Source organism: Dysidea avara, chromosome 6, assembly GCF_963678975.1.
Source record: "Dysidea avara chromosome 6, odDysAvar1.4, whole genome shotgun sequence".
Lineage (NCBI taxonomy): Eukaryota > Metazoa > Porifera > Demospongiae > Dictyoceratida > Dysideidae > Dysidea > Dysidea avara.
In genome coordinates, this window is record NC_089277.1 from 3,764,710 (window position 1) to 3,789,305 (window position 24,596).

At 38.4% G+C, this 24,596-nt stretch overlaps 2 protein-coding genes across 14 annotated transcripts; both read right to left on the bottom strand.

The window, feature by feature from the left end:
- Positions 1-6,223: 6,223 nt before the first annotated feature.
- LOC136257545 (uncharacterized) lies at positions 6,224-15,591 on the bottom strand. Of its 9 annotated transcripts, XM_066050766.1 has the most exons (11): positions 13,977-14,420; positions 13,861-13,927; positions 13,704-13,815; positions 13,555-13,655; positions 13,266-13,505; positions 13,154-13,210; positions 10,555-13,101; positions 9,387-9,902; positions 9,075-9,329; positions 6,856-6,905; positions 6,224-6,543 (listed from the first exon to the last, which is right to left on the bottom strand). In XM_066050766.1, the coding sequence occupies exons 7-10, from the start codon at positions 10,639-10,641 to the stop codon at positions 6,864-6,866; spliced, it is 900 nt and encodes a 299-aa protein (XP_065906838.1). In that variant the 5' UTR covers positions 10,642-13,101; positions 13,154-13,210; positions 13,266-13,505; positions 13,555-13,655; positions 13,704-13,815; positions 13,861-13,927; positions 13,977-14,420; the 3' UTR covers positions 6,224-6,543; positions 6,856-6,863. The 9 variants fall into 9 exon arrangements, with proteins under 9 accessions (XP_065906838.1, XP_065906839.1, XP_065906840.1 ...); XM_066050767.1 differs by having other exon boundaries at positions 9,961-13,101; positions 13,704-14,422; XM_066050768.1 differs by lacking the exon at positions 10,555-13,101 and having other exon boundaries at positions 13,704-14,308.
- A 1,583-nt stretch (positions 15,592-17,174) lies between these two features.
- Positions 17,175-24,596, bottom strand: LOC136258876 (uncharacterized). 5 transcript variants are annotated; one of them, XM_066052249.1, is made up of 6 exons: positions 24,170-24,596; positions 22,872-22,993; positions 19,620-19,692; positions 18,534-18,731; positions 18,051-18,113; positions 17,175-17,452 (listed from the first exon to the last, which is right to left on the bottom strand). In XM_066052249.1, the coding sequence occupies exons 3-6, from the start codon at positions 19,668-19,670 to the stop codon at positions 17,381-17,383; spliced, it is 384 nt and encodes a 127-aa protein (XP_065908321.1). In that variant the 5' UTR covers positions 19,671-19,692; positions 22,872-22,993; positions 24,170-24,596; the 3' UTR covers positions 17,175-17,380. The 5 variants fall into 5 exon arrangements, with proteins under 5 accessions (XP_065908321.1, XP_065908322.1, XP_065908325.1 ...); XM_066052250.1 differs by lacking the exon at positions 24,170-24,596 and having other exon boundaries at positions 22,872-23,661; XM_066052253.1 differs by lacking the exons at positions 22,872-22,993; positions 24,170-24,596 and adding an exon at positions 21,315-21,428.

A 24,596-nucleotide genomic window follows, 5' to 3' on the forward strand; every position in this document is an offset into this window, starting at 1 on the left:
CGGCCGCCATTTTGAATGGGGCCAGTGCAAATAATCTCGATTGCGTTGCGTAGAAATTCGATGTTGACAGCAGCCCGAACAGAGCAGTTTTGTTGAACAACAGACAATGGATCTCTTCGAGGTTACAGAATTAGTGTTTCTGGTCAGAGACAGGTGGTTATCAGGACTGAGCAGCTGAGCAGGGCGTAAAACATCGACAGCACTAATTTCATTCAGGTCTCCTGGTATCTCTCGCCTTGTGTACTGGGTACTGTTAGCATCTGTGAGCTCAGCTGCTGCTACAACCACAAGTTGTCAAATGCAGTATAGCCACTGAAGAATATTGGTATATACCTCTTGGACAAGCTCTTGGATTATTCAGGCAAATAAATCAAGCATAAGCAAGGAATAGTCAGAATTTGATCACCTGGGAGTTCCTTGTTTTTACAGTACGATTGTATTAATTTCATTGATGAGACCACCATATCTAAATCAAGCTACAGGAGAATATTTGATCTGGCAGTTTCTTCTTCCAGAAGAATATTACTGATTGGACAAGGATTGCTCCAAATGGAATCTTACACTATTGCTAAATTATTTTTTGTAATTGTTATTCCTTACCACACCCACTCATTGGGTACAACCCCATTTGTGGCAGTCTGTGTCTGAGGACACACCTTACATTATATTGTATCACATGGTTTTCATCAATAATAATGAATAATGATGGTTTTTCTCTTTCTGACATTTTGTAAGTATATGGTACATGCTTACTATGATCCACTGAGTCAACACATTCAATGACTGAGCATAGAAGATGCATCTTTGAGAACATCTGATTATTGCATAGTGCTGCATGGTACATCAGCCCACATAGTATCCAGGAATACTTGGCAGATGTACACAAGCAGTGATATTATAAAAACAGCACAATCCATTGTGCCATCCCATGTATCATTTCAGTACTATTGTTTAAATTACAATACATCAACTCACATGAATAATAATACAATTAGTTCATCATACCCCACCACATACACACATGATTTTGATCATACACATATACCACAGTAGCCACCCTACAATGTCTTGTTTCGTATCAAACTTGACCAATGTGTTATCCTCAGATAAGTGTGGGCGTGAGGAGTACATACTCACCACACCAGGGGGCAGCTATGCTTTACTTTGAAGAAGTGACTTCTTCTGACTCAGTTTGTTGCTTTCCTGACTTCTTCAGCTTGAGTACAACAATTTCAACATTTTCACATAGCACTAGTAGTGAGGCACAGTACATTGTCAATGTGTACCAGTAGTCACAGTATGTAATAGATGGTAGCTCTCTGTAAGCTGTATTTTACACCGGCTCACAATAAGTTTTATTTACATCGGCATGTCAAATTGTATTGCAGTCACAGGTGAATGGGCAGTGCCGTCTCTCAATTCTGTACTGGAAATTCACACCCTGTTTGTTTTCTGTTATGTGCAATGGCTCAGATTACACACACCAAGGCTATCTTGCACGTACCATACAAGGCGGGTCATTTATTCGCCCACTAATAATGCAAGAGCTTGTCCAAGAGGTATATACCAATATTCTTCAGTGGCTATACTGCATTTGAAAACTTGTGATTGTAGCAGCAGCTGAGCTCACAGATGCTAACAGTACCCACTTGTACTAGTACACAAGGCGAGAGATACCAGGAGACAATGAAATTAGTGCTGTCGATGTTTTACGCCCTGTTCAGCCCTGATAACCACCTGTCTCTGACCAGAAACACTAATTCTGTAACCTCGAAGAGTTCCATAGTCTGTTGTTCATCAAAACTGTTCTGTTCGGGCTGCTGTCAACACCGAATTTCTACGCAACGCAATCGAGATTATTTGCACTGGCCCCATTCAAAATGGCGGCCGGTTGGTTACCATAGTTATTTTAAAGAGGGCGTGGTTTTGGAAAGAGTCTATTCTATATAATGCTCAGACAGGAATGTATCCATGGATACAGCGTGCCTAAAGATGGATTTTCACCCCTGATTTTTTTACAGAGGTAGGTAATGCAAAGTTTAAACTGAATAAGCCAATCTGGAACGATCTACCACCACGCTGGTCCTGAAGACAAGGTTGTAGATTTAATAAAAAATGTGTAGACTTGATAATTATTTGTCTATGTGTGGGTAACAGAACTTGACCAGTTAAAGTTTGACATTGTCCATCTCGCAGTATTTTTTTCTGTTCTTATTCTAGATCCCACACTGAAGAACACTGAGTATTCTAAAGACTGGACAAACCATTGAGCTTTATGCTTTAGCTTTTGTGGACTTGTTTCATTGTAATATCATCATGCAATGTTTTAAAAACTATTTTAGGCCTGATTTAAGAGGCTCATAAATGTGGGGGACCTCAGAGAAACTGAAAATTGCGGCTTTTCTATGACGTGCATGCAAAACTTGGGGCATTGAAGGTTACGTAGCTAGGGTACTGAGTGTGTGTCTAGTTTCTTAGTGCCTTCAACTTTAGGCTCATACTTCATCAGTGCTTGCATGTATTTTTTACTGCCGCACATATTCCATTGTTAAAAATTTAACCATTGTTTCAGCTGATTAACCAAATTGAGGATGTGCAGTTCAGTTTTTGGCAAGATTGCTGTCTCATACAGTAGCTACTTTGCACTTTGTAGCAAAGAGAATGTGAAAGCAATGAAATTTACAAGTAAGAAGTTCATCCTCGAGTGGAACTGATCACATGATGAAGGGCGACTATAATATGTAGCTACATCTAACGAGGATCATTGCCAAACTAGCTATGGTGAGTTAACTAGCTATGGTGAGTTAACTAGTTATGGTGAGTTAACTAGCTATGGTGAGTTAACTAGTTATGGTGAGTTAACTAGCTATGGTGAGTTAACTAGCTATGGTGAGTTAACTAGTTATGGTGAGTTAACTAGTTATGGTGAGTTAACTAGCTATGGTGAGTTAACTAGCTATGGTGAGTTAACTAGCTATGGTGAGTTAACTAGCTATGGTGAGTTAACTAGCTATGGTGAGTTAACTAGTTATGGTGAGTTAACTAGCTATGGTGAGTTAACTAGCTATGGTGAGTTAACTAGTTATGGTGAGTTAACTAGTTATGGTGAGTTAACTAGCTATGGTGAGTTAACTAGCTATGGTGAGTTAACTAGCTATGGTGAGTTAACTAGCTATGGTGAGTTAACTAGCTATGGTGAGTTAACTAGTTATGGTGAGTTAACTAGTTATGGTGAGTTAACTAGTTATGGTGAGTTAACTAGCTATGGTGAGTTAACTAGCTATGGTGAGTTAACTAGCTATGGTGAGTTAACTAGCTATGGTGAGTTAACTAGCTATGGTGAGTTAACTAGTTATGGTGAGTTAACTAGCTATGGTGAGTTAACTAGCTATGGTGAGTTAACTAGTTATGGTGAGTTAACTAGTTATGGTGAGTTAACTAGTTATGGTGAGTTAACTAGCTATGGTGAGTTAACTAGCTATGGTGAGTTAACTAGCTATGGTGAGTTAACTAGCTATGGTGAGTTAACTAGCTATGGTGAGTTAACTAGTTATGGTGAGTTAACTAGTTATGGTGAGTTAACTAGTTATGGTGAGTTAACTAGCTATGGTGAGTTAACTAGCTATGGTGAGTTAACTAGCTATGGTGAGTTAACTAGCTATGGTGAGTTAACTAGTTATGGTGAGTTAACTAGCTATGGTGAGTTAACTAGCTATGGTGAGTTAACTAGCTATGGTGAGTTAACTAGCTATGGTGAGTTAACTAGCTATGGTGAGTTAACTAGTTATGGTGAGTTAACTAGCTATGGTGAGTTAACTAGTTATGGTGAGTTAACTAGCTATGGTGAGTTAACTAGCTATGGTGAGTTAACTAGCTATGGTGAGTTAACTAGCTATGGTGAGTTAACTAGCTATGGTGAGTTAACTAGTTATGGTGAGTTAACTAGCTATGGTGAGTTAACTAGCTATGGTGAGTTAACTAGCTATGGTGAGTTAACTAGCTATGGTGAGTTAACTAGCTATGGTGAGTTAACTAGGTATGGTGAGTTAACTAGCTATGGTGAGTTAACTAGTTATGGTGAGTTAACTAGCTATGGTGAGTTAACTAGTTATGGTGAGTTAACTAGCTATGGTGAGTTAACTAGCTATGGTGAGTTAACTAGCTATGGTGAGTTAACTAGCTATGGTGAGTTAACTAGCTATGGTGAGTTAACTAGTTATGGTGAGTTAACTAGCTATGGTGAGTTAACTAGCTATGGTGAGTTAACTAGCTATGGTGAGTTAACTAGCTATGGTGAGTTAACTAGTTATGGTGAGTTAACTAGCTATGGTGAGTTAACTAGCTATGGTGAGTTAACTAGCTATGGTGAGTTAACTAGTTATGGTGAGTTAACTAGCTATGGTGAGTTAACTAGCTATGGTGAGTTAACTAGCTATGGTGAGTTAACTAGCTATGGTGAGTTAACTAGCTATGGTGAGTTAACTAGCTATGGTGAGTTAACTAGCTATGGTGAGTTAACTGAGAGTCAAAATTGCCTGTTGTGTAGAGAGTATCAGAATAGAGGTATGAAAATAAGGCTAGCTATGTAGCTATATTGTGGCAAGTACTATGGTAATGATCCCACCCACCCCGCTCACACTCTACATTAAGAATGAAAAAATACAACACAAATAGTGGCCTGCCTTATTAGCTTGAATAGATGTGTTGACTGTGTGTAACCTCAGTTCTGATGACTAAGGCTTTAGGTTGAGAGTTACATAGTCTATGTTTCTTCCTCACCTTGTACAAAAGAGGAAAAACAGTCTGGGCATGAAACAAGTGTGGATGGACAGACCCATGCACACTCCATTCAGCAGCAAGTCAACTTTATTGTTATTCCCCAAGTAATCAGGATTTATCCAAAAGGATCAGGCTACATACCAGGCTGCATACTGCACTACATTTAACCTCTCCATAAAGGACATCTTATATTGTGTTACCTCTGAAATCACAATCTCTTATAACAATAAAATTTGTGTGTCTGTTATAAGAGGTTCCTGAATACTTTATTGATTATAGGACCAATTTTGGATGATTTGCATACCACAATTACAATGATTTTATTGCAAAAAATGCAACAATGTTACTAAGGTACTCTCCCACATAACATTGAGCTATTCATGCCAAACTGAACTTTCCATGTAATGGACGCTAGAGCTGTGACCTCTGCAGGAAATCTTCTCAGCTATCAACAATTGCATTAATAGGTTTTTGCACTGTGTGGTCAAAAATATTGCAGCAATATCATGAACCACTTACCATGTCTCTGCATACCAACTACTGTATAACCTACACTGTATAGTAAAAGTACATGATGTGCTATGAGATTAAACAGGTTACAAAGGAGTAAACAAACTAGTCTAATGTTGATGCAATTAACCACAATTTATCACATTCAAATTAATGCAAGCTTACACTCCCACATACTGTACAACAGGGAATTTTGATGAAAGATTAATTTGATGCATATGTTACGTTCGTCAAATACAATAAATGCCTCAATAGTCAATGTTTAGATTTGTGATTTCTTGCATTTCATCAAAGCTGATCGTGACTTCATCAAATTTTCCTTTCATTAATATTTCCTGTTGTGCAGTAATTGTATGTGGAATACCGTATAAGCAGGAATTTTGGCGAGCAGAACATTTGGCATTTGCTTAATAATTTGTATTTGGCAAGAGTTTAATTTGACGAAATGCAACATGGAGTGTCGCATGGTAGCAAATCAGCTGGCTTCTCATTTACTTTGTTGGCCTGCATACTGGAGAGTTTCATGCGAGATGGAGAATCCATGACAGTATAGCAAAAGGGAATGAAGTGATTGGGAACATTCTCCATGCCAAGTAGCTAGTTTTGATCTCCACTGTGTGTTTCTCTCAGTTCTTTGAGCAGTAGCTATCTCCAGTTGTTCGGTGAAATACTAGTATAGGACCTCCTTAATCTGTGGTATTTCTATCCCAATTTATACAGACAATCATAGAATTTGATTAACCGCAGGCTGACCTCCAGTACATCTAGATACACCACCTTGCTTCTTGCTTGAACTTGCACCTGTTCAATCAGTTGGTTAAAATATTAGAATATATAGTGGTGATATTTTAATTTGGCGATTTTGTAAGCATCCGCCAATTTTAATTTCATGCCAAAATTCCTGCTTATACAGTATATTGACCATTTGTATACAAATGTCGCATTCATTCATTGTATTTAATACATAAATCACATTTCACTTATTATTGTACATCAATAGGTAAAAGCAGTTCAGTTCACTGAATGGCAATGGTTCACAATACAAAATAAAAACAGTACAAACATGTAAAAGGTATAAAACTACTTCACTAAAACGTACAAAAACAGCATCATTAAAAAAAATACAAGAATGTACCTGTAATTCACATTGTATGTATGTAGGTGGCAAAGTGATGTAAGTGTTGCATCATTGCTTCAGTACATCAAAGCCATAGGCAGTAGAAGTGGCAATGGATCATCATGTCAGTCAATCATCTAATAACACAAAATACAATAGATTACATCATTTTGTGAATGTCTGTGAAGTGTCCTTCACATATCATGAATTGCATATCCGTAGTCATATAAAGTTTACCAAAATAACCAATCAAATGTGAGAAATCCCTCCGTCTTGTTGGTTCATTTTCAATAAGACTTCTTATGACCACGGATGTGCAATTTACAATAATTATGTGGTTAGCCAAAGAAAGTTGGTCGCAGTTAAGTCATCACAGTTTCTAGTTGGAATAATGACCATTGACCAACTTCACTGGTGGCTAACAAATGTACTCAAGTCACACAACTTACATTGTCAGTTATAACGGCTCCATAGTGTTGTTCTCCAAGTCCTGAGGGAGCTACAATTAAAATCAGACAGTGAAATAATACACATAGCCTGCTATGCAGTGTAAGCCATAAGTGATGCAACCACACTGTGGCACTTATAAACCTAACACCAATAGAACACTCATGCTCTTGTAGCCAGTATTCACCCTTTAGTATGGTAGCATATTAGTAGGCAGGAACAAGAATCTAGGGTCCCCCATTAACACTGTGTTGCTAAGATACTACAAGAGCATGCATGAATGCCCAATAACATGGGGAATTAGTAAAATGCAGAATACAGAATAAAGGAATTGCGGAATAACAAAATTAGCAAAACTTATCTTTTGCAGATTGTACACAACCAATCACCCTAGAACAATCTACCTTCGCTAAACTTACTTACCTACACTCTTGATTCAAACCTGAAGAGTTTTGAAATCCATTTTAAGACACACGACCACTGGACTTCCCTACAAGGGGGTGTCACTCCAATATACACTGTACTACGATCTGCGACCGTGGTCAAAACTAAAGGTCAATGAACAAGACTGGTTTTTCACGAAGAACAACGGTCAAGCTGTTTTCCCAGCACGGTCATAGTTTTGCGAGTAAGTAGTGCACGAAAATATAGCGAAAATAAACGGAAACAGGTCAGTGGCCAATTGCAAGACAAAATTTCGATAAAAGTCAACGGTCAAAATCAAAAATCAATCTTGACTGGCTTTGACTGCGGTCACAGATCGTAGTACAGTGCTTATTGGAGTGACACCCCCTTGTCCCTACTGAACTCTAGTGTGAGTCTAATAAATTCGGTCGTATGCACATGAAGCAAGGGGGTGACACACAGGCACTCACTGTAGGTAGATCTGCGACTGCGGTCAAAGTCTAAGTCAAAGGTCAAGGCCACCAAAATTGTGTCAATTCAGTGGTCAAGGGTAAAAGCTTCCAACCCACAATCGAAAAGGGCTGAAATATCGTCGCTAAGTTACTGGTCAAAGGTCGAAAAAGGTTCTTAGTCACAGGTCAAAGCGAAATTTCGGCCGGTCAAGACTTTGACCGCGGTCGCAGATCTACCTGCAGCGTGTACCTACGTGACACCCCCTTGATGAAGGGCAGCTAGTTTAATCTAAGAATAGAACTAGGTCTTGGCGTTTTGTAGCTATATCACTAAGGAGTATAGATAAGTAAGTTTAGCGAAGGTATATCATTCTAGGGTGATTGGTTGTGTATCCATCCATTTAATACCCATCCATTTAATACTCACCCAGCTGTTGTTATTCATTGCCGTGGTGTGCCATGCAGAACTGTTGCAAGGTGTAAATAAAGTATGATTGCTATAGAGCATATAACCATTTGTATCATCTGCAAAAGATAAGTTGCATGCTTATTTCGTTATTCCGCAATTCCGTTATTCTGTGTTTTACTAACTCCCAATAACATGTGTTATGGTCAAGGTTGTAGATAACTCCACAATTAGACTATGGTACATGTTTGCATAGTATGCTTTGAAGTTTTGTCGTTAATGAGGTATTTAAAATACAATAGATACCCGCGGGTAAGTATCTAAACTGGTTAGATACCCGTAACAAATAATTTTGTCACGTTCGACAAGAGTTTTGCTAGATTCCGGTCACAACAGCCATCAGAAATCATCACTAGAGTGTGAAGAAAACATCACTGGATAATAAAGATGATTGTATTCATCTAGAAAGCCTACCAGTGAGTTGTTTTAACACTAATTCGATCAGGAAGCTGCCATTGTTGGCAGTGACCAGAGCCACACGAGCCATAGTCTAAATTGGTTATCGCCCAAATCCACGTTATCTTCGCTATTTTAGAGACCTTCGGAATGGCACATAATCACCTCAGGCTTTGCCCTCAGTGATTATTGTGCCATTCCTCAGGTCTCTAAAATAGTGAAGATACCTTGATTTGTGCGATAACCTACACTGAATACTTAATACACCTCCATTACACGTGCTACTAGTAATGTAGCAATAAAAGATTTCACCAACTATAGTAGTTGATATTTGTAATCATCCAAAGTTTTCATTAAATGCAAGTCCATGTAAGACCATGAAAAGAAAGCAGCCAATCATCTACTAATAGTTAAAATTTAGCTGATAAAAAACTATTTTTAATCTTACTGAACAGTCGGTACACAACTAATAGATTGACTAGGTACTACTACTACAACTCACCATACACATGTCAGCTTGGGAGTACCATGGTCTACTCATACTGGTGACACATCTCCCCAGGTTGATCTCAACAGGCTTCCAGGGACTACCAACCTCAGGAATGGTATGCAGTTTCACTTGCTGAGAAGAGTAGCCAGGATTAATGCATCCTTGAGTAGCTGCTCCATTCCGACCTCTCAGTGGTGGACTATCAGTACCAAAAACACTTTTCACTGTCAGCATACGAGAGTTAACGTCTTTGTGTCTTGAGTACATCTACACAGAAAAGTATTGTTCTCATATTCTCATACACAACTAATAATGTATACTCACCAGTACAGTGTCGTAACTGTTAGCGGTCAAATTATTGAGACCAGTTACAAATTGCGATCTAGCTGATAGTCCACCAGGGGGTAGAAATTGAGGATGAGGTACTTTTACAATTCGTCCACTATTATCGTCTGGCTTTGACACTGCTAACTCTTTCACTTCCTTATCTGGTCTTACATCCTGACCTGATGAAGAGGCAGCTGCACTATTCATGCCTGCACTCTGCTTGCTCACTTTAGCAAACTGTTTTGTTGGGTACTGCCTGTTAATAATGGAAGATAAGGGCAAAACATTTCTAGGTTTGGTTGACAAGTCTTTCTGGAATTTTCGATGTTCTTGAACAACTCTCTCCCAACTATCACAATCCAGCTGTTCCTCTGGCTGTTCCTCTGGCAAGAGCTGTTCCTCAGTCCTTTCTGCTCTAGTGTAGCTTCTTCCAACAGTAGCAAGCAGGTTCAACTGTGAATTCTCATCTTCTCTGCTTAAGCGAGACCCACTGATACCACCCACCGGCATCTTCTATAAAGCACAATCATTTTTATTATCAGAATTATTATGTAATTTCTATTACACATACATGTACTGTGATGTACAGTTATCCATTGATCTACTTAAGCCAGTGTGGAGTACAATGGTAACTGTGGTAGGAATATGGTACCCTCTTGTTATGCTTGTTTACTACAAGCATGCAACCAATAACCCTTATTTGGTGTTGCTTTATATTCCAAGAAGTTCCAACCTATAAGAAGCAACTTTAGTTCAACCATCGAGAGAGAACCATCACTAATAATTGATGAGAAAACATGCATGATTACAAACAAATTATATTATTATGTGTGTGTCCTCGGACAACATGCGACCACATGTCTGACCAACAGTGGACAGCAGTGGGCATGGCAAGGAAAAAAAAATTATATTTAAGTACAAAACTAAAGTTACAGCTTAAATTATATACAGATTAAAAACAGTCCGGGTTGATTGTCCATTCTTTAGAGTTCCTACCATAAAATATTCTCTGTGAAGCAGAAATTGAGGCACTGGCCATCTTGAACAAAAGATTTCTAGCACTTCCCTTGGAAAATAGGGATACTTGCTGGGTAAAATTTATCACATCCTTAATTGCAGCATAGATACAGTATACCAACAGGGATTGGAAACGGAAGTAACTCACGTGATATCTCTGTACAAATTCCCAATATGACGCAATTAACAGACGTGAAATACCATCCGTGTCTCGAGCGCGAGTGACCGTCACCATAGATACCAGTGCAGCGCGAATTCGTTAGAAGCCACTTTTGTGCACGTTGTAGAAGAATTGCAGCCTAAGCGTTGCGACAATTGGGCTAATTTCTGTTCTGCTCGAGGGCGAAATTGCCTGTGCGTGTTCTAGTACACGAGTGATTTGAAATGACCATTGACGCTAACTTCTGTGGTAAGCTTATTGTAACCCAGCAGCGCTTCTAGCAGTTGTGTTATTTTGTAAGCCTGCCAGTAAGAGCAGTTAGAAAAGTATTATGTTTTCTGGTGTTTACATCGTCAGTGCCGTGTAAATAGCTTATTGAAATTACTATTTGTGTTACCATACTGGACATTTTAATAATTTTACAGTTTACACTTGTGTTATTTTGGAGGACACATCAGTAACTTTGTGTACCAATATACCATGTCATTAGTTACTAGTACATTAGTAGAGTGTAACGTAAATATTAGATTGTTCTGAAACCAATCCTACAGAAAATGGGAGGTGCAATGATGGAATCCATACCTACACTCAATATTGCTGAATAACCACTGTTAACACTGAAGAATCTGAGAGTTGTTTACCATAAGGATGAAGAACACACATTCAGCAACAAAATATTCCATTATATGTATGTGCAGAACAATCCAAGTGTTCAGATAGTGAACTTGAAGCCATGTTATCAATACATTAACACGGAAGTATCATTTACCAGAAGATATTGATAGTGAATCTTGAGCTGTGCTTCTCACATCAGTGCACACTTGGTGGTAACTGGTTATATTTGTTGTTTTTTTTACCTTCCTTTACGTTTTGCTTGTGTAGTGTTGCAAAATTAATGTTAGCTATTGTGTTGTACTATTATAGCAATGAGCATGCGCATTATCAGTTGGTCACTAATATACTGAGCTTTAAATTGTGTTTTATATAGAAGGTACTAGCTCTGTTGAATGTGTAGTGTAGACAAGCTGGCATGAAGGGTGCATGTGGGTTGTATGAAACCGGAGTTGTGCTTGCTAGTCACATGACATCATGGTCTTGCGTCTATCAGTTACACTGCCAGGCATTAACTAGCTCATACCAGTCCCACCACCACCACATGGTCTAACAGAGTAAGCATGTATACACATTAATGACTGCCACCCAGCAATGGCTGGAAAGGAAGAACAATAGTTTCCGATTTCCAGAGGGTAAGTGACTAACTCATACATCAACCTATAATCCAACTGATGGCAATGCTTCCTAAGCGATGTATGCCATCTACCGAAGAATACTATTCATTGTATTCTTCAGCAAGCAGCTTGTGTTGCAATCTCCTGTTCATATAGGATCTTTAATTCCCGTGCTTCCACTACTTGGGATGTAGTTGATCTGTTTACCTGTTGAGAAGCCATGTATAATTGTTTAGTTTTGTATGTAGATTTTTTGGTCTTGCCAGGGCTCCATACTTTTTAGTAATAACTTGGTAACCCTGAGATTGGACTCCTGACCCCTTGTAATTATTTGTTCATGTAATTGTCAATTATTATGACGTTTATCTCTCTGCTTGAATGTTTCTGACTACGGTGGGTGCAGGCGGTTGGCTTCCATCGGACCCCCCGCCAGTCTGGTCAGTCTTGAAAGTCGGCAGTGCGCCAGCGACCGTCACTATAGGAACTTTCACACCGAGATACTTCTCGTGCTGTACGTTGACAATGACTATAGTACGTTCGCGTTGAGCTGAACCCTCAAAAACGATTAATAACTTATGATTGCTACATCGCATGGGCCTCCTGTATTGCTCGATACGTAGCGCTTCTCGATCCGCTAAAAATATATTAAAAGCGCTTCATTCGAATGTAAGACACTCCAGTTATGACACTGTAAAGTTTCGCCATACATTTTCAATGGGGAAGCCTCTAAAGCGTGGCCCTTTGATGGTCATGTTGACACATGTTTGTGGCCAAGCCAGACGTCACACACCCGCCCTCAACACGCATGATTTCACCATCCGTTATGTAAGAGGCTGTAATACACTTTTACAAGAAAAATAAAACAGATTTTGTGTGTGTAAAACAGAGTTGCATAAGTAGAAGAGCTGGGGCCACTGTTGCACTATTTAGAAGATAAGTGGCCTGCTTATATTCAGGTAAAAAACTTCTTCAGCCTCAAAAGAGAAAAAAACCAAATTATAACAGCTCAAAATCTGTTATTTAGCATTGGTGTTCCTGCAAATGAGCCAAACAACATGTATTTTATTTCACATTCACCACAGCTGACTATCATCTTCTGTTCCCATTTAGTCAATTTGTCATTTTAATCCTTTTCTCATCACTTCACCACACATGTACACAGTTTTTAAAGCCAGCATTTTGTTTTTGAAGTTACATTCCCAAAAAACTCTAAAATTTCAACAAATGAAATAACACTGTTTGTATGAATTTGGCCAAACACTCCTGCACTGATTTAATATACAAGGGATGGTATGTTCAACTTCTGCTATATAGCACAATAAAGCAATGGTATTTTTTATTAAAGTGCACACACTTACACTTCATCTGTATTTTCATGTACTTCACAGAGTTTAATCCCAGCTACCCGATGACTCCTGGGGAACAAAATCAAGTTGTAACACCAATGCTGCAAATATCAAACAATCTTACATCAGATGAAGTAAGCCCAGAAGAAGACTTGGACCCGTTGCTGCTAGTGGAAGATTCATTAATACCACCATCACCATCTTCACTATCACTGCTGATTTGGATGAGGAATTGCTCTAGAAGTTCTTCATTACCCAAGTCTCATCCAAATACACAACCGGTCTTCCTTCAGTTCTGTTGCACCTCGTTCGTCTTTAATATTTATGATGCTGATGGACTGTGCAGGGCTACTCATAGCATACCCTGCATATACGTGTAGTGACATTAAAGCACAAACAATTTCAATGCTAACCTCTTGTCATTAATCGTCTTGTACTTAAATCCCATATCACTCAACACTCTTTAAAGCAATGTTCTACCCCCAGAGAAAACACCATCATTCTTAAGTTTGGTCTAAGACGGAGTACGTGACAAAGTTGCAGGTTTCAAAATTTAACTTACCAAAATCTTTGAGAGCGATAGATTTCCTTCCTTCCGTACAATGAATGGATCTTGTCTGACAGTATCTGGGTCAAAACTGTCTGCATCAACATGGACTCGTGAACATTTGTACCTGACGATTACAATTGAGCGGGCTTGTGCAAAGTGCATTTTGCACCTTTTTCTTGGCGTAAATAAACCACCTTTCTTGCGGTGCTCCATTCTAATAGATGTCCTTGAAATCCCTGCATGGCGTAATGTATGCCAAAACCCAGCAAAGAAGGCATTACATACAATACCGGTGGCCTTCTAGATTCTCTCCGTGATGTTGATAGAAATTTTACATTTCTTCGCTTCTTGCTTAAAGTACTCACATAGTTTCATAAGTAGATACTTCGTTTGGCTGTTTAACTTCTTTCCAAGGGGGGTTCTCTCCGCACTCGCTGACGGTGCACTGGACGCCATATTCACAACAATTAAGTGCGCGCCCGTAACATGGGCTTACGAATAAATGCGTCATAAACATTATGTTTAAAGCCTTTGATCTTGTATGGCTTCTTAATCAACAACCCAGGATTCAGCTCAACGCGAACGTACTATAGCTAGTGTTCTATTGAAGAGAGGACTTGTTTTTGTAGAGTTGTGAGTGCCGGATATGAGACACGCTATTTACGTCATGCGAGACACGGATATGTTTGTGCGCGAGTCTCCGTTTCCAATCCCTATGGTATACTGTATCTATGATTGCAGCAATAGAACTAGGTTGAAAATGGCCCAAAACACTGACTTCTACAGTTCTGTAGCAGTGAGTAGTATAGTCATACCATACTATCTATAGAGCAACTGTGTCTTGACACAAGGTTTCACCAACCTATTTCACGAAGCGTCCTTTCAAGGGACAAAATGGTCAAGAAGTACTGCGATGGTGTGTCACAATATCCAGCCCTCTTTAGCCCATTAGAAGGATAACATCTGTCACAAATACTAGAACACATAAGGTTGTGTTCTAGTGGATCTATGATGGTACACTTCGCACAAGGTTTCACTTTTAATATGCGCAAAAATAGTGTCAAAACAACTCACCGCTTTAAATCTTTCTTGTCCAACAGCGTGTTAATTACGTACGTGTTAATTACTTCTCGTTTAGCCCTCCTGGCTTCTCTGTTACTCTCGCGCTCCACAGAGAACTCCAAAGGAGGCAAATAAGATCACGTGGCAAAGTAATCAACTATGCAAGCCAGTTTCACATAAGGCCTTAAGAATGCTATCAGTGTTAATTGTCTATTGCGTAACCACTGGATGCTGTGGATGCCCATAAAAATGTATTGAAGCCATTGGGAAAACGATGATAACCGGCAGCAAAACTTCGGTAACTTACAAAGTATACGGTATGTTCTAATTTTCTGTACATGGAAAGAAACTACATTGATTTCTCTTTCGTTTCGTGGTTGTCCGCTGTGAATAGGACGAAAGATGCCCGAGTTAATAGGGTGGTGAAGTTAGAAATGTCACCAGACAAGGCCTTCCACAGCTGATATTTGTAAGTTCGAAGTCAGAAAATAACATAGGAACTTCAACAAGTCTTAACAATAGTTTTTGTTGCGAATCACTTCGCAGGAAAGCGCTGAATTGGCATGAGAGCTAATAAGTTAACAGCGTGTTCAGGGAGCCCAGATACATCATCCAGGTGATAGTACAGTTTGCTCTTATACTGTACATCTGGTAAACAAGAATAACAAGCAGCTGCTTGTGTGTTTCTCGTCTCCAGAAAACATTTTTATCACACATTCTAACCTTTATTGGCTCATAACTCGCTAGTGGCTTAGCATATTTACAGCAGACAAACACCACAGGGAGTAGAAATCAATGTAGTCTACAGTGCTGCTTTAAAAACTCGGATATTTCCATTAGATTCTATGTGACAATAGATTTTGTGTCTGTGGTTGTCCTTTTCCCAATGGTTTCTGTACATTTTTATGGCTAACCACAGCATCCAGTGGTTGCGCAACCACAATTAAAAGATCAATTAAAATACTTTCCCTTACATGAAACTGGCCTAGATCATGAGGTGTACGACTGAAACACTGGAAAATCATATCATAGATAGTATACCTTATGATAATTATACAGGCCAGACTCTAAAAGGCCACATGGACCATCTTGTCAAAGACAAACTTTTTGTGTGTGGGTGGAGACCGGCACAGCTACACCAGCGGGCTTTTAATCTACGGCCAGTGAGGCCGATGAGCAACTATGAGGGGTGGAATATTATCTATGACCAGAGCCTTGTAAGGAAACATTTTGTGTGTTGTAATATTGTGTGTATCCAGTTTTCATGGCCTGTGTTAAATAAAATACTGAGCTGTGGGAGCAGAGCCCTCCCCCCCCCCCCCCCCCCCAGATACCTACTGCCAGAGATTTTATACTCCAATCAGCCCCAGCCTAGTCTCACACCCCCGCACAAAATAAAAAACGTGAGACTAGCCCCAGCCCATATTTAGTCAGATCAAAAATGTACTGCAGTTTGTTGACCTGTACAGGGATCTTTGGTTGACTCATGGGGTGTCGCACACAGGCACTTGCTGTATATATTATGTAGATCTGTGACCACAGTCTAGGCGGCAACAAATTAATAACAGATGAAGAATTCAAAACCCACTAATAAACTATATCCGAGTTTAAATTACAGGATTATGTAACTCACAAGATGTAAGATGTTTCAAAGCTGTAGCAGACATTTTGCTGTGATTTGTGCAATGGTGTTTCTTTCACAGTTACTGGTAAGAAATTATTATACAATGTTGCAAGAAAATAAAACTCTAAACTTCAATAAGAAATGCACAAGCCACAGGATTAACGCTTCAACTCATTGAAATTTTGCCTGGTCAAGACTTTGACCCTGGTTACAGATCTGACACCCTTGTTGAGTGCATGTACATAAATCTCAAAGCTCCTTGCATGTCTACCAAACATTTAATTTCCTGCAAACATTCCCATACTTGCTCATCTATTAACTTTTTCAATGCACGCAGTAGATAAGTAGTGCTGAGCAATATGACAATGTTTTATTGATACCATCCAATTTTAAAACTACCGTGAATTCTAAAACATAAGTCTTTTAGTAGCCAAAACAAATCCTGTGTGAAGGAGTCTACTTAAGCAGGATATGTACTGCAGTAAATATATTACAAATGGTTTTCAACACAATTTTGTCATTAACTGAAAATATTTAGTGTTATTTCTGTGTCTAACTCTAGTACTGTAGGTCTAAAAATAACATCAAACTAAGGTACGTCAATAATTTAGTCATACCACAATATCAAGTTGACACTTGAGTCTGACTTGACAATACCATACTATCAGAAATATCAAAACTGCTCGGCACTATAGATAAATAGTGGTTACATGTGCTATTTCCATTCTGTCTGTTCTAAATGCACGAAACTAGAGTAGTTCAAGTGGTCCATTCCACAACTCCCATTAGATGCAAACACGGTTACCCAGACAAATAGATTATGCATCAAAACTATGTCAACTGGACAATACAGGTATAACAACATTAAAAAATATAAAAACATATTGTGGTGTAAGAGTCAATACAGTATGTACAAACCAGTGATATATACAAAACTGTGAAGTGATACATGCCCAATGGTTGATGATGAGAATGTCAAATCAGTATGATAAGGTGGTGATCTTCATTGTGATTGTGATACACTGTGAGCAATGGTGACATCTACATGTTGAGATGATACTATAGCCTGTAGGTCCTAGCAGGTAAAACATGTTAATACAAACAGTAAGATTTACTATCCAAATAAAATTATTCTGGACACCATATGATATTTAGCTGGAAATTTTCAATATGTAAAATTTTCTATTTGAAAATATTATATTAGATTAATGGACTGAGGTCCTGCTACACAAAACAAACTCTTCAAACTCCATCTCAAGATGTTTTCTTCTTTTTGCATTACAAATTTCCAGCTTGATGAAATAATATGAGCCATTTCTTGGCCGCCACCTTGGACTTAACATCTTTTTTCATCCTGGCTTTTATGGGGAGCCACACCCTTTTTTCATAGCCTGACTGTTTTGATATGCCAATTAATGCCCGCTCTATGTGAGTTGCTACAAGTAAGGATATCAGTAAAAAAATTTGTCTGTTACAGTACGAGGTTAGTAATAATCACAATTGATTGGTAGTAATAGATTCAGAGTACTGTTTGGTTGTCATTGGGACAACAAAGTTTGGTGTACAATTACCCTCAGTAAAAATTTATTGCAAAGATTGATCTAGGCTTTAATACTCTTTGTTGTAATAAGCCAAGTAAATACATTTGTTCCTTCTAACTATCTATAACTTACATTACTATCAGAAAGGCTAAGTGACACAGGCTCCACACTGTAGTTCTCCACAAGTTCAAAATAAGATAGAAATAAAACAGTATACAATGTATTATTACATGTCAGTTAGTGACGTAAAGTATTTGTTGAACGTTTATTACTCACTATCCCATGGGGACAACATGTATAGTATACAAAGACTATATCATAAGAATTTTGACATCACAACTCTATATGCCAAAAATATCTCACACTAAGAGGTGATTTCATCCCCAGTGTGTAGAGTAAGACAGTACCCAATGAGGAGCCACACAGCCTGGGACACCTTTATATTCAAACTACATTACACTACAGTTCAGTGGATTTTGATTGTGCTTGCTATGCGCAAGATATAGAAACTCAAAATCCACTGTATTACCTGTTTACTGTACTTCTCACACATCACAAGGTTGTGTATACTAACTACCCCACCAGGGACCAGCAAGCCGAAAGCCTGTATCTCACCTCAGTCTCCTGGTTACTAGCAGCAACAGACTCCTGGTAATTACCAACAACATTAGAGTTCATCGGTAGGCTATTGTTCGATCCTGGAGAATAAAAGTCAGGAGGGATGATCGACCCTTGAGGAGCTCTCCCATCCCATCCTTCTGGTGGTACATCATCAGTGGAAAATGTTTGTACACAGAGATTTCCTTTTGTAAGCTGTAGTGGCATAAATAAAATAACCACTGCATTTCCTCTAAACTAAAGGCGACAATATGCTAACACAAAATGCAGTAGAAATCCGAACTGATTAGGTCCACACACAATTGCACTATGGGTAAACAATATACTATGTGACTGGATTTGCAAAAAGGTACCTTTTTCACACACAAAATTTGACCCATTTTCTTAAACTTTAAAGCTTCATAACTTTTTAATGAGAGAAGCTAAAGTGTCTGACTGGTAAGAGTAACTTAATCAGTATATGGAGACAAAGGTTACATTATTTTGTTTGCTGGCATGTACAATGTGTGGAAAAGGTACCTTTTTACATATGTGGTCACATATATAGGTTAGGAACTGAGGGCGTGGTTCCTAACCGATTATTGAGATCAGCTAAGATAATTCATTTGGCCACACATGGATCAGCCTCTGCAGGTTTTTTGGCTTTTACCTCTTCTCTTCCAATACCCAAATCAGGATTAGCAGTGACAGAGCATATTTTGATCTTTCCAAATGAAATTGAGACACTGAACATATCTCTAGCATTAGTGATTTTGAGTTCATGTGATTCAGGACGAGGTCAGATGAAGGCTGAAGGAGTAATAGGAATGGCAAGAGAATTTTTGTTAGAACATGATTCGGTGTTTATATTTAACCACATTATATATTTTAAAACCCACAATCAAATTCATAACTAGTACATTTTACTAAATGGTACACAAGTAAATGTGCTGAAGTCTTACTCAGTACGTTTCTAACCAACTCATGAAGGTTTCTAATATGCCAGGAGGTTTCTCAGTGATATTAGAGACCTCATTAAATATCAAAGATCAAAGCATACTTGCATACCATGTTCTAAGAATAATTATTACAACTAGTCCTCACATTTTTGATGTTTGCTTCACTGTCCTCTTTAGCCCTAGCATTGTTCTCCATGTTAACTGCTTCTTAAACTAAACTAAAAATAATAACACAGACAATAAAATATTTTTTGACTGAATAATAAAGTCGCATTTACCCAAACAAGACCTAGAGGGTTTCAAGAAACTGGTAAAGTAATAAAACAAATTACTTGAAAGTCTAAAATTATAATGATAACACTTATTACATCTACAATTAATACACACTTTGTTATACTATATATTGGAAATGGTTCAAGGTAGAAAAAGTTTCACCAATGTGATAAGCTGCCATAATTTGCTAAAAACTTTGTGGTTTATAGTCTTCCTGAGTTCAAAATCTACAAGCACTGACTATATTCATGATAAAAGTTTCGCGGTTTACTGACAATCTGCAAAACTTTTCTACCTCAAACCATTTACGATATACGGTACTATTATTTAGCACTTGTGTGGGTGAAAATCAAACAAATAAGAGTGCTACAACACTGAAAGGAAACTACAGCACTGTTGATCACATGTGTAACATTCTTTAATCACCAGAAGTAGCCAAAATGATGCTATCTATTACTGTTATGACCAAATTTGTACTATTTAGACACTTACCAATTGTCTGATAGCTAAAAACCAAAGCATTTTGAGTCTACAAAATGAACACTCTGAAAAAAGAGGACCAGAAAGCACTTTAAACCAGTTACGCTCTTGAAATATGAAAAAAAAAATAGCACTCTGGCATGGTTTCAAAGCCAAATACAGCACTTGGCATTACCTCGTGTTGTATTAGCCTCTTGCCAACACCCTTGTGCTATTTTATCCATTTAGTAGTCACAGCGATGCTTTCCTATATACACAAGGTCAGGATAGGTGCAACAATAAGTCTTACTGTGAACTTGACAACTAGAACTACACACTGAGCTATGGTGATACAATATTGCAATAATTCTGTGCCTAGGTTTAAGGAAATAATGTACAGTTTAGTGTTCTATGTTATATAACAAGCTTAAAGAGTTTAGGAAACTGGTAAACAACACAGCTACATTGTTAATTGAACAAAAACCACATCTATTGTATATTTCTGTGCTCATGCAATCATCAATAGCAAGAGTATATAATAGAAACCAAGAGTATCGAACGGGTGTATTACCCCGTGATTAATCATTGCATAAAGTAACACGGATATTTCAGTAATTGTTCGTTTTCATTGCCATTAAGGGTTGCTGTGTTTAGCCCAATTCGGCCACTAAACCAAGCAAAAACATAATAGCATTAAAGGGAATTAGCTAATGTTAAAGTTCTGGCACTGCCAAGCAGATCCCTGAAGGCGTGGCAACACGCTCGTTTGTGCAACCGTTGTTTTAGTGAGCTGGAGTTATTTTGGGTCCTTACTACACTTTCTTTGTAATACTTGGCTGAATAACACGGAAAACTGGCAAACAAAGACCCGTTACCACGTACACTTTTCAAATTACCATTTCACGTAAACAAACAATTACTGAAATATCCGTGTTACTTTACGTAATCATTAATCACGGGTTAATACACCGTTCGACACTCTTGGTTTCTATTATATACTCTTGTCAATAGGCAAAAATGAGAGCTTGCTTACTGATTTGATACTATACATGAAGAAGTAATTCACCTTAACACATGGTTACACTTTTCTAACACAAAATATACACACGTTTTGTATCAGACTCCAACCAGCCAACTGCTTCCAACATCAACAAAATAATAGCAGCACTGTGAACACAAGTGTTTTCTGTTTGAATGCTGTCTTCAGCTGGGATGGTTTTTTATACCATTTATCCCATACAAGTGCACTTGCACGGCTTGCGGTCAGCCAGCACTCTCCTCTTGGAGCACCGAACAAAAAATTGCGGTCAGCCGGCACTTGTATGGCTTCACACTGTGTCTATGTCATAAACTTGTATGGCTGTTACACATCTTGTATGGATGCTGCACATCCGTAAACTTGTATGGCTTCACACACTGTTTTTTGTGTTACACTTTCTTCACCTCATTGTTTATAATACCACCCGGAATGGTTAAAAATAATTACTGCACTAGACTTTTATTTGAGACCCGGCGTATGATGCTGTATACTTGTAGCAACTAAACAGGACCAGGAGTTTATACGAGACCAGCTGTAATTCGAGGTAATACAGTAATTTTTACCAACTGGAATACTTTTACTAACAGCTAATTAATCTTGTTACAATACACTGCTGTGCATATATGGTAGTAACACATGGAAACCTTATAATTTTACAGTTTATTTTATAGTGACCACCACTAAACCATCAACACATACCTAGCTAAATGCCAAAATACCATAAGATAGTACAGCCACAAAGGTGTGGGCATTGCCCATAAAATTTTTTTTTTAAAGAAACATCGCCCATAAACCAGCCTCATTTTTCTCCAACGATGATGAGGCAGTATTGGTTAGGTAAAACTAAGCCCAAACAAGCCTTCAGATCGACCCGAAATGCTTTCAACAAATCACTATGGAATTTTTTTAAATGATTTAATGGAATTTTCTAATAACTGACTGACTAACTAACTGACTGATGCCTTCAGACAAGCATAACTTGACAATGGCTAAGGCTATGGGCTTGATTTTTCCACTGTTCGATGTTGCTTCGGCCCGAGAGGTGCCTTTTGGCATACCGCAGTACATACAATACATTCTTCATGGACTTACCAGTGTCCTCCTTGTGTCCCATTCATCTTTGCTGACAGCAAAAAAGTATCAATTTAGCAGTAACACGTAATGGCTTCCCTTTGTAACGGAAATTGTTCACGTTTTCATACTGGCTGATTTGATTGCAGAGGTGCTTTTCAAACAGTTCTTGATTCGTAATGCTGTGTAATGGGTTGAACATAGCCGACAACAAAACATAATGTATATTTCACTTTTCAGGCGGTAATTGATATCTGGGGAGTGTGGCGCAATTTCTTTCTTATGCGTAGGTTTACCAGTCATAATAATATATTTTACAGAAAAGATTAACAAACAAGTACACCAAAAAATATGGAAATTTCAACTAGAGTAGGGACCATAGCACATCGATAAAAAGTACTGAAACAAGCTGGAGTAGTGCATGATATTAAATCACAGTAAACAATAAGAAGTGTTATATCCCTACTACAAGGGATATAACACTTCTTATTGTAGGTATAGTTCGAACTGTTCAACTCACATTGAATATTACCAGTTACTCATACTGACACTTACTATTTGATAGTCCATCTCATCTGTGGTCCTAGTATTCTCCTCCATGATGTCTTCTGATCCATGATGTCTTCTGATCAATGATGTCTTCTGATCAATGATGTCTTCTTGCATTCACTCACTGACTGTAATAAACAATCACAGCCATTATAACCAAAAGAGGTTTCTAAAGTTCATTTCCATATAATGGTAAAGTGATGCCTTATGTCAAAAACCAGACTAGCCAAGCTTGGCCAGGGACATAGGGAGGAGGCTTCCAAGAGTCTCTTTTGAAATGTAGACTTATAAAGAACCTAACACACATAAGAAACTAGACAGGGTCTAGAAGTTTCAGATCAAGATATACGCAGTCAATTATACTCTAATGGAGCATTTATATAAATGTCCATGAGTCTGAACAATTCATTACTGGTACTCGCATTTAGAACTTGAAGTCAGCTAGATCGAGGACTAGGAACATTCCAAATGAAGACTCTGAGCCCAATCACTTTGCAAAATCTATCAGGGATGATAGAAAAACCTTAGAAATCTTTGAAATCTCATAAGCGAGAAATTATTTGGTTGCCAACCCCTCAAATAGTATATGCTGCAGCTGGTATGGCTTACCAGCAGAGCTAGTCAAAGCTACAGAGTTCTTTTGAAAACACATATAGTTTACAGATTACCTGTGAATAGCCATGATAATTTACGGACTACTGGGCTGGGCATTATATTAGCATTTTGAAAACTACCAGCACGAACTGGAAAAATAACAGATATAGTTAGTGTTTATCAATATTGTGTAGCAAGTCTGGTGGCTGCAGCTTCCAGCTTGTAGAATGAATAATGCATTTGGCCTTAAACTTCTTTATAAAAAAATTAAAAAAACCGAACTATATGTAAATTCTCAGCACCCATAAATATAAGTGTACCTCGGATATTTCAAAAACCTCCATAAAGGTTTAGCAGGAGACATTCCTGAGTAACATGTACAATTGTACACATACAAACCTCGGATTTTTTCGTGTAATTAGTGGATAATGAGTGTTCTGCAGCATTTTGTAAAATCAACAAGCAAGAAGTTTTGGCACAGAGATACATTGACAGGTACAATCATAGAAAATCTAGTTGCTAGTTTTCTAATGTATTGTGGGTATCGGTATTTTGCCATATCCATTCACAATGTCTTTACACGTGATCGGTGAATGCCCCCTGTAAAACCTCTATATTAAGCCATACATTAAGCGAGGTGTGGAGTTAAATTACATATGGAACAAGGACACGCAACTGAAAACTACAAAAGTTATGTTCATTAAACTTACGCGCCTGAAACCTTTCTTCTGTGTAACCACTTGTTGACTAATGCATGACCACTACTGGCTTTGTTTTTCACTTTTAAGATCTTCAGTGATGTGTTTGAGGGGTCATCGCTCTTCGAATCGCAGTCCATCAACATCAAATCATAGATGTGGCCTATTCCGAGGGTCGCTTGAAGTCTAGTGGCCTTGCTAGTCTTTCCAGTTGTCCAGCACTTTAACACGTAGTGCTGGGGGTGGTGGCAAGGGCAGTCCATCTAGCCCGGGAAAAATTACTTTTAATGCTAGTTCAGCTCGTAGTTATTTCAGCTCCCAAACTTCTGCGTTAAATCCGGGTAGTGCTAAAACTCAGAACACACCCTTAAAATCTTACAGAGGCACAACTCCTCGACCTGGCAACTCGCTTAGTCGCTCACGATTCACGTGACCGGAA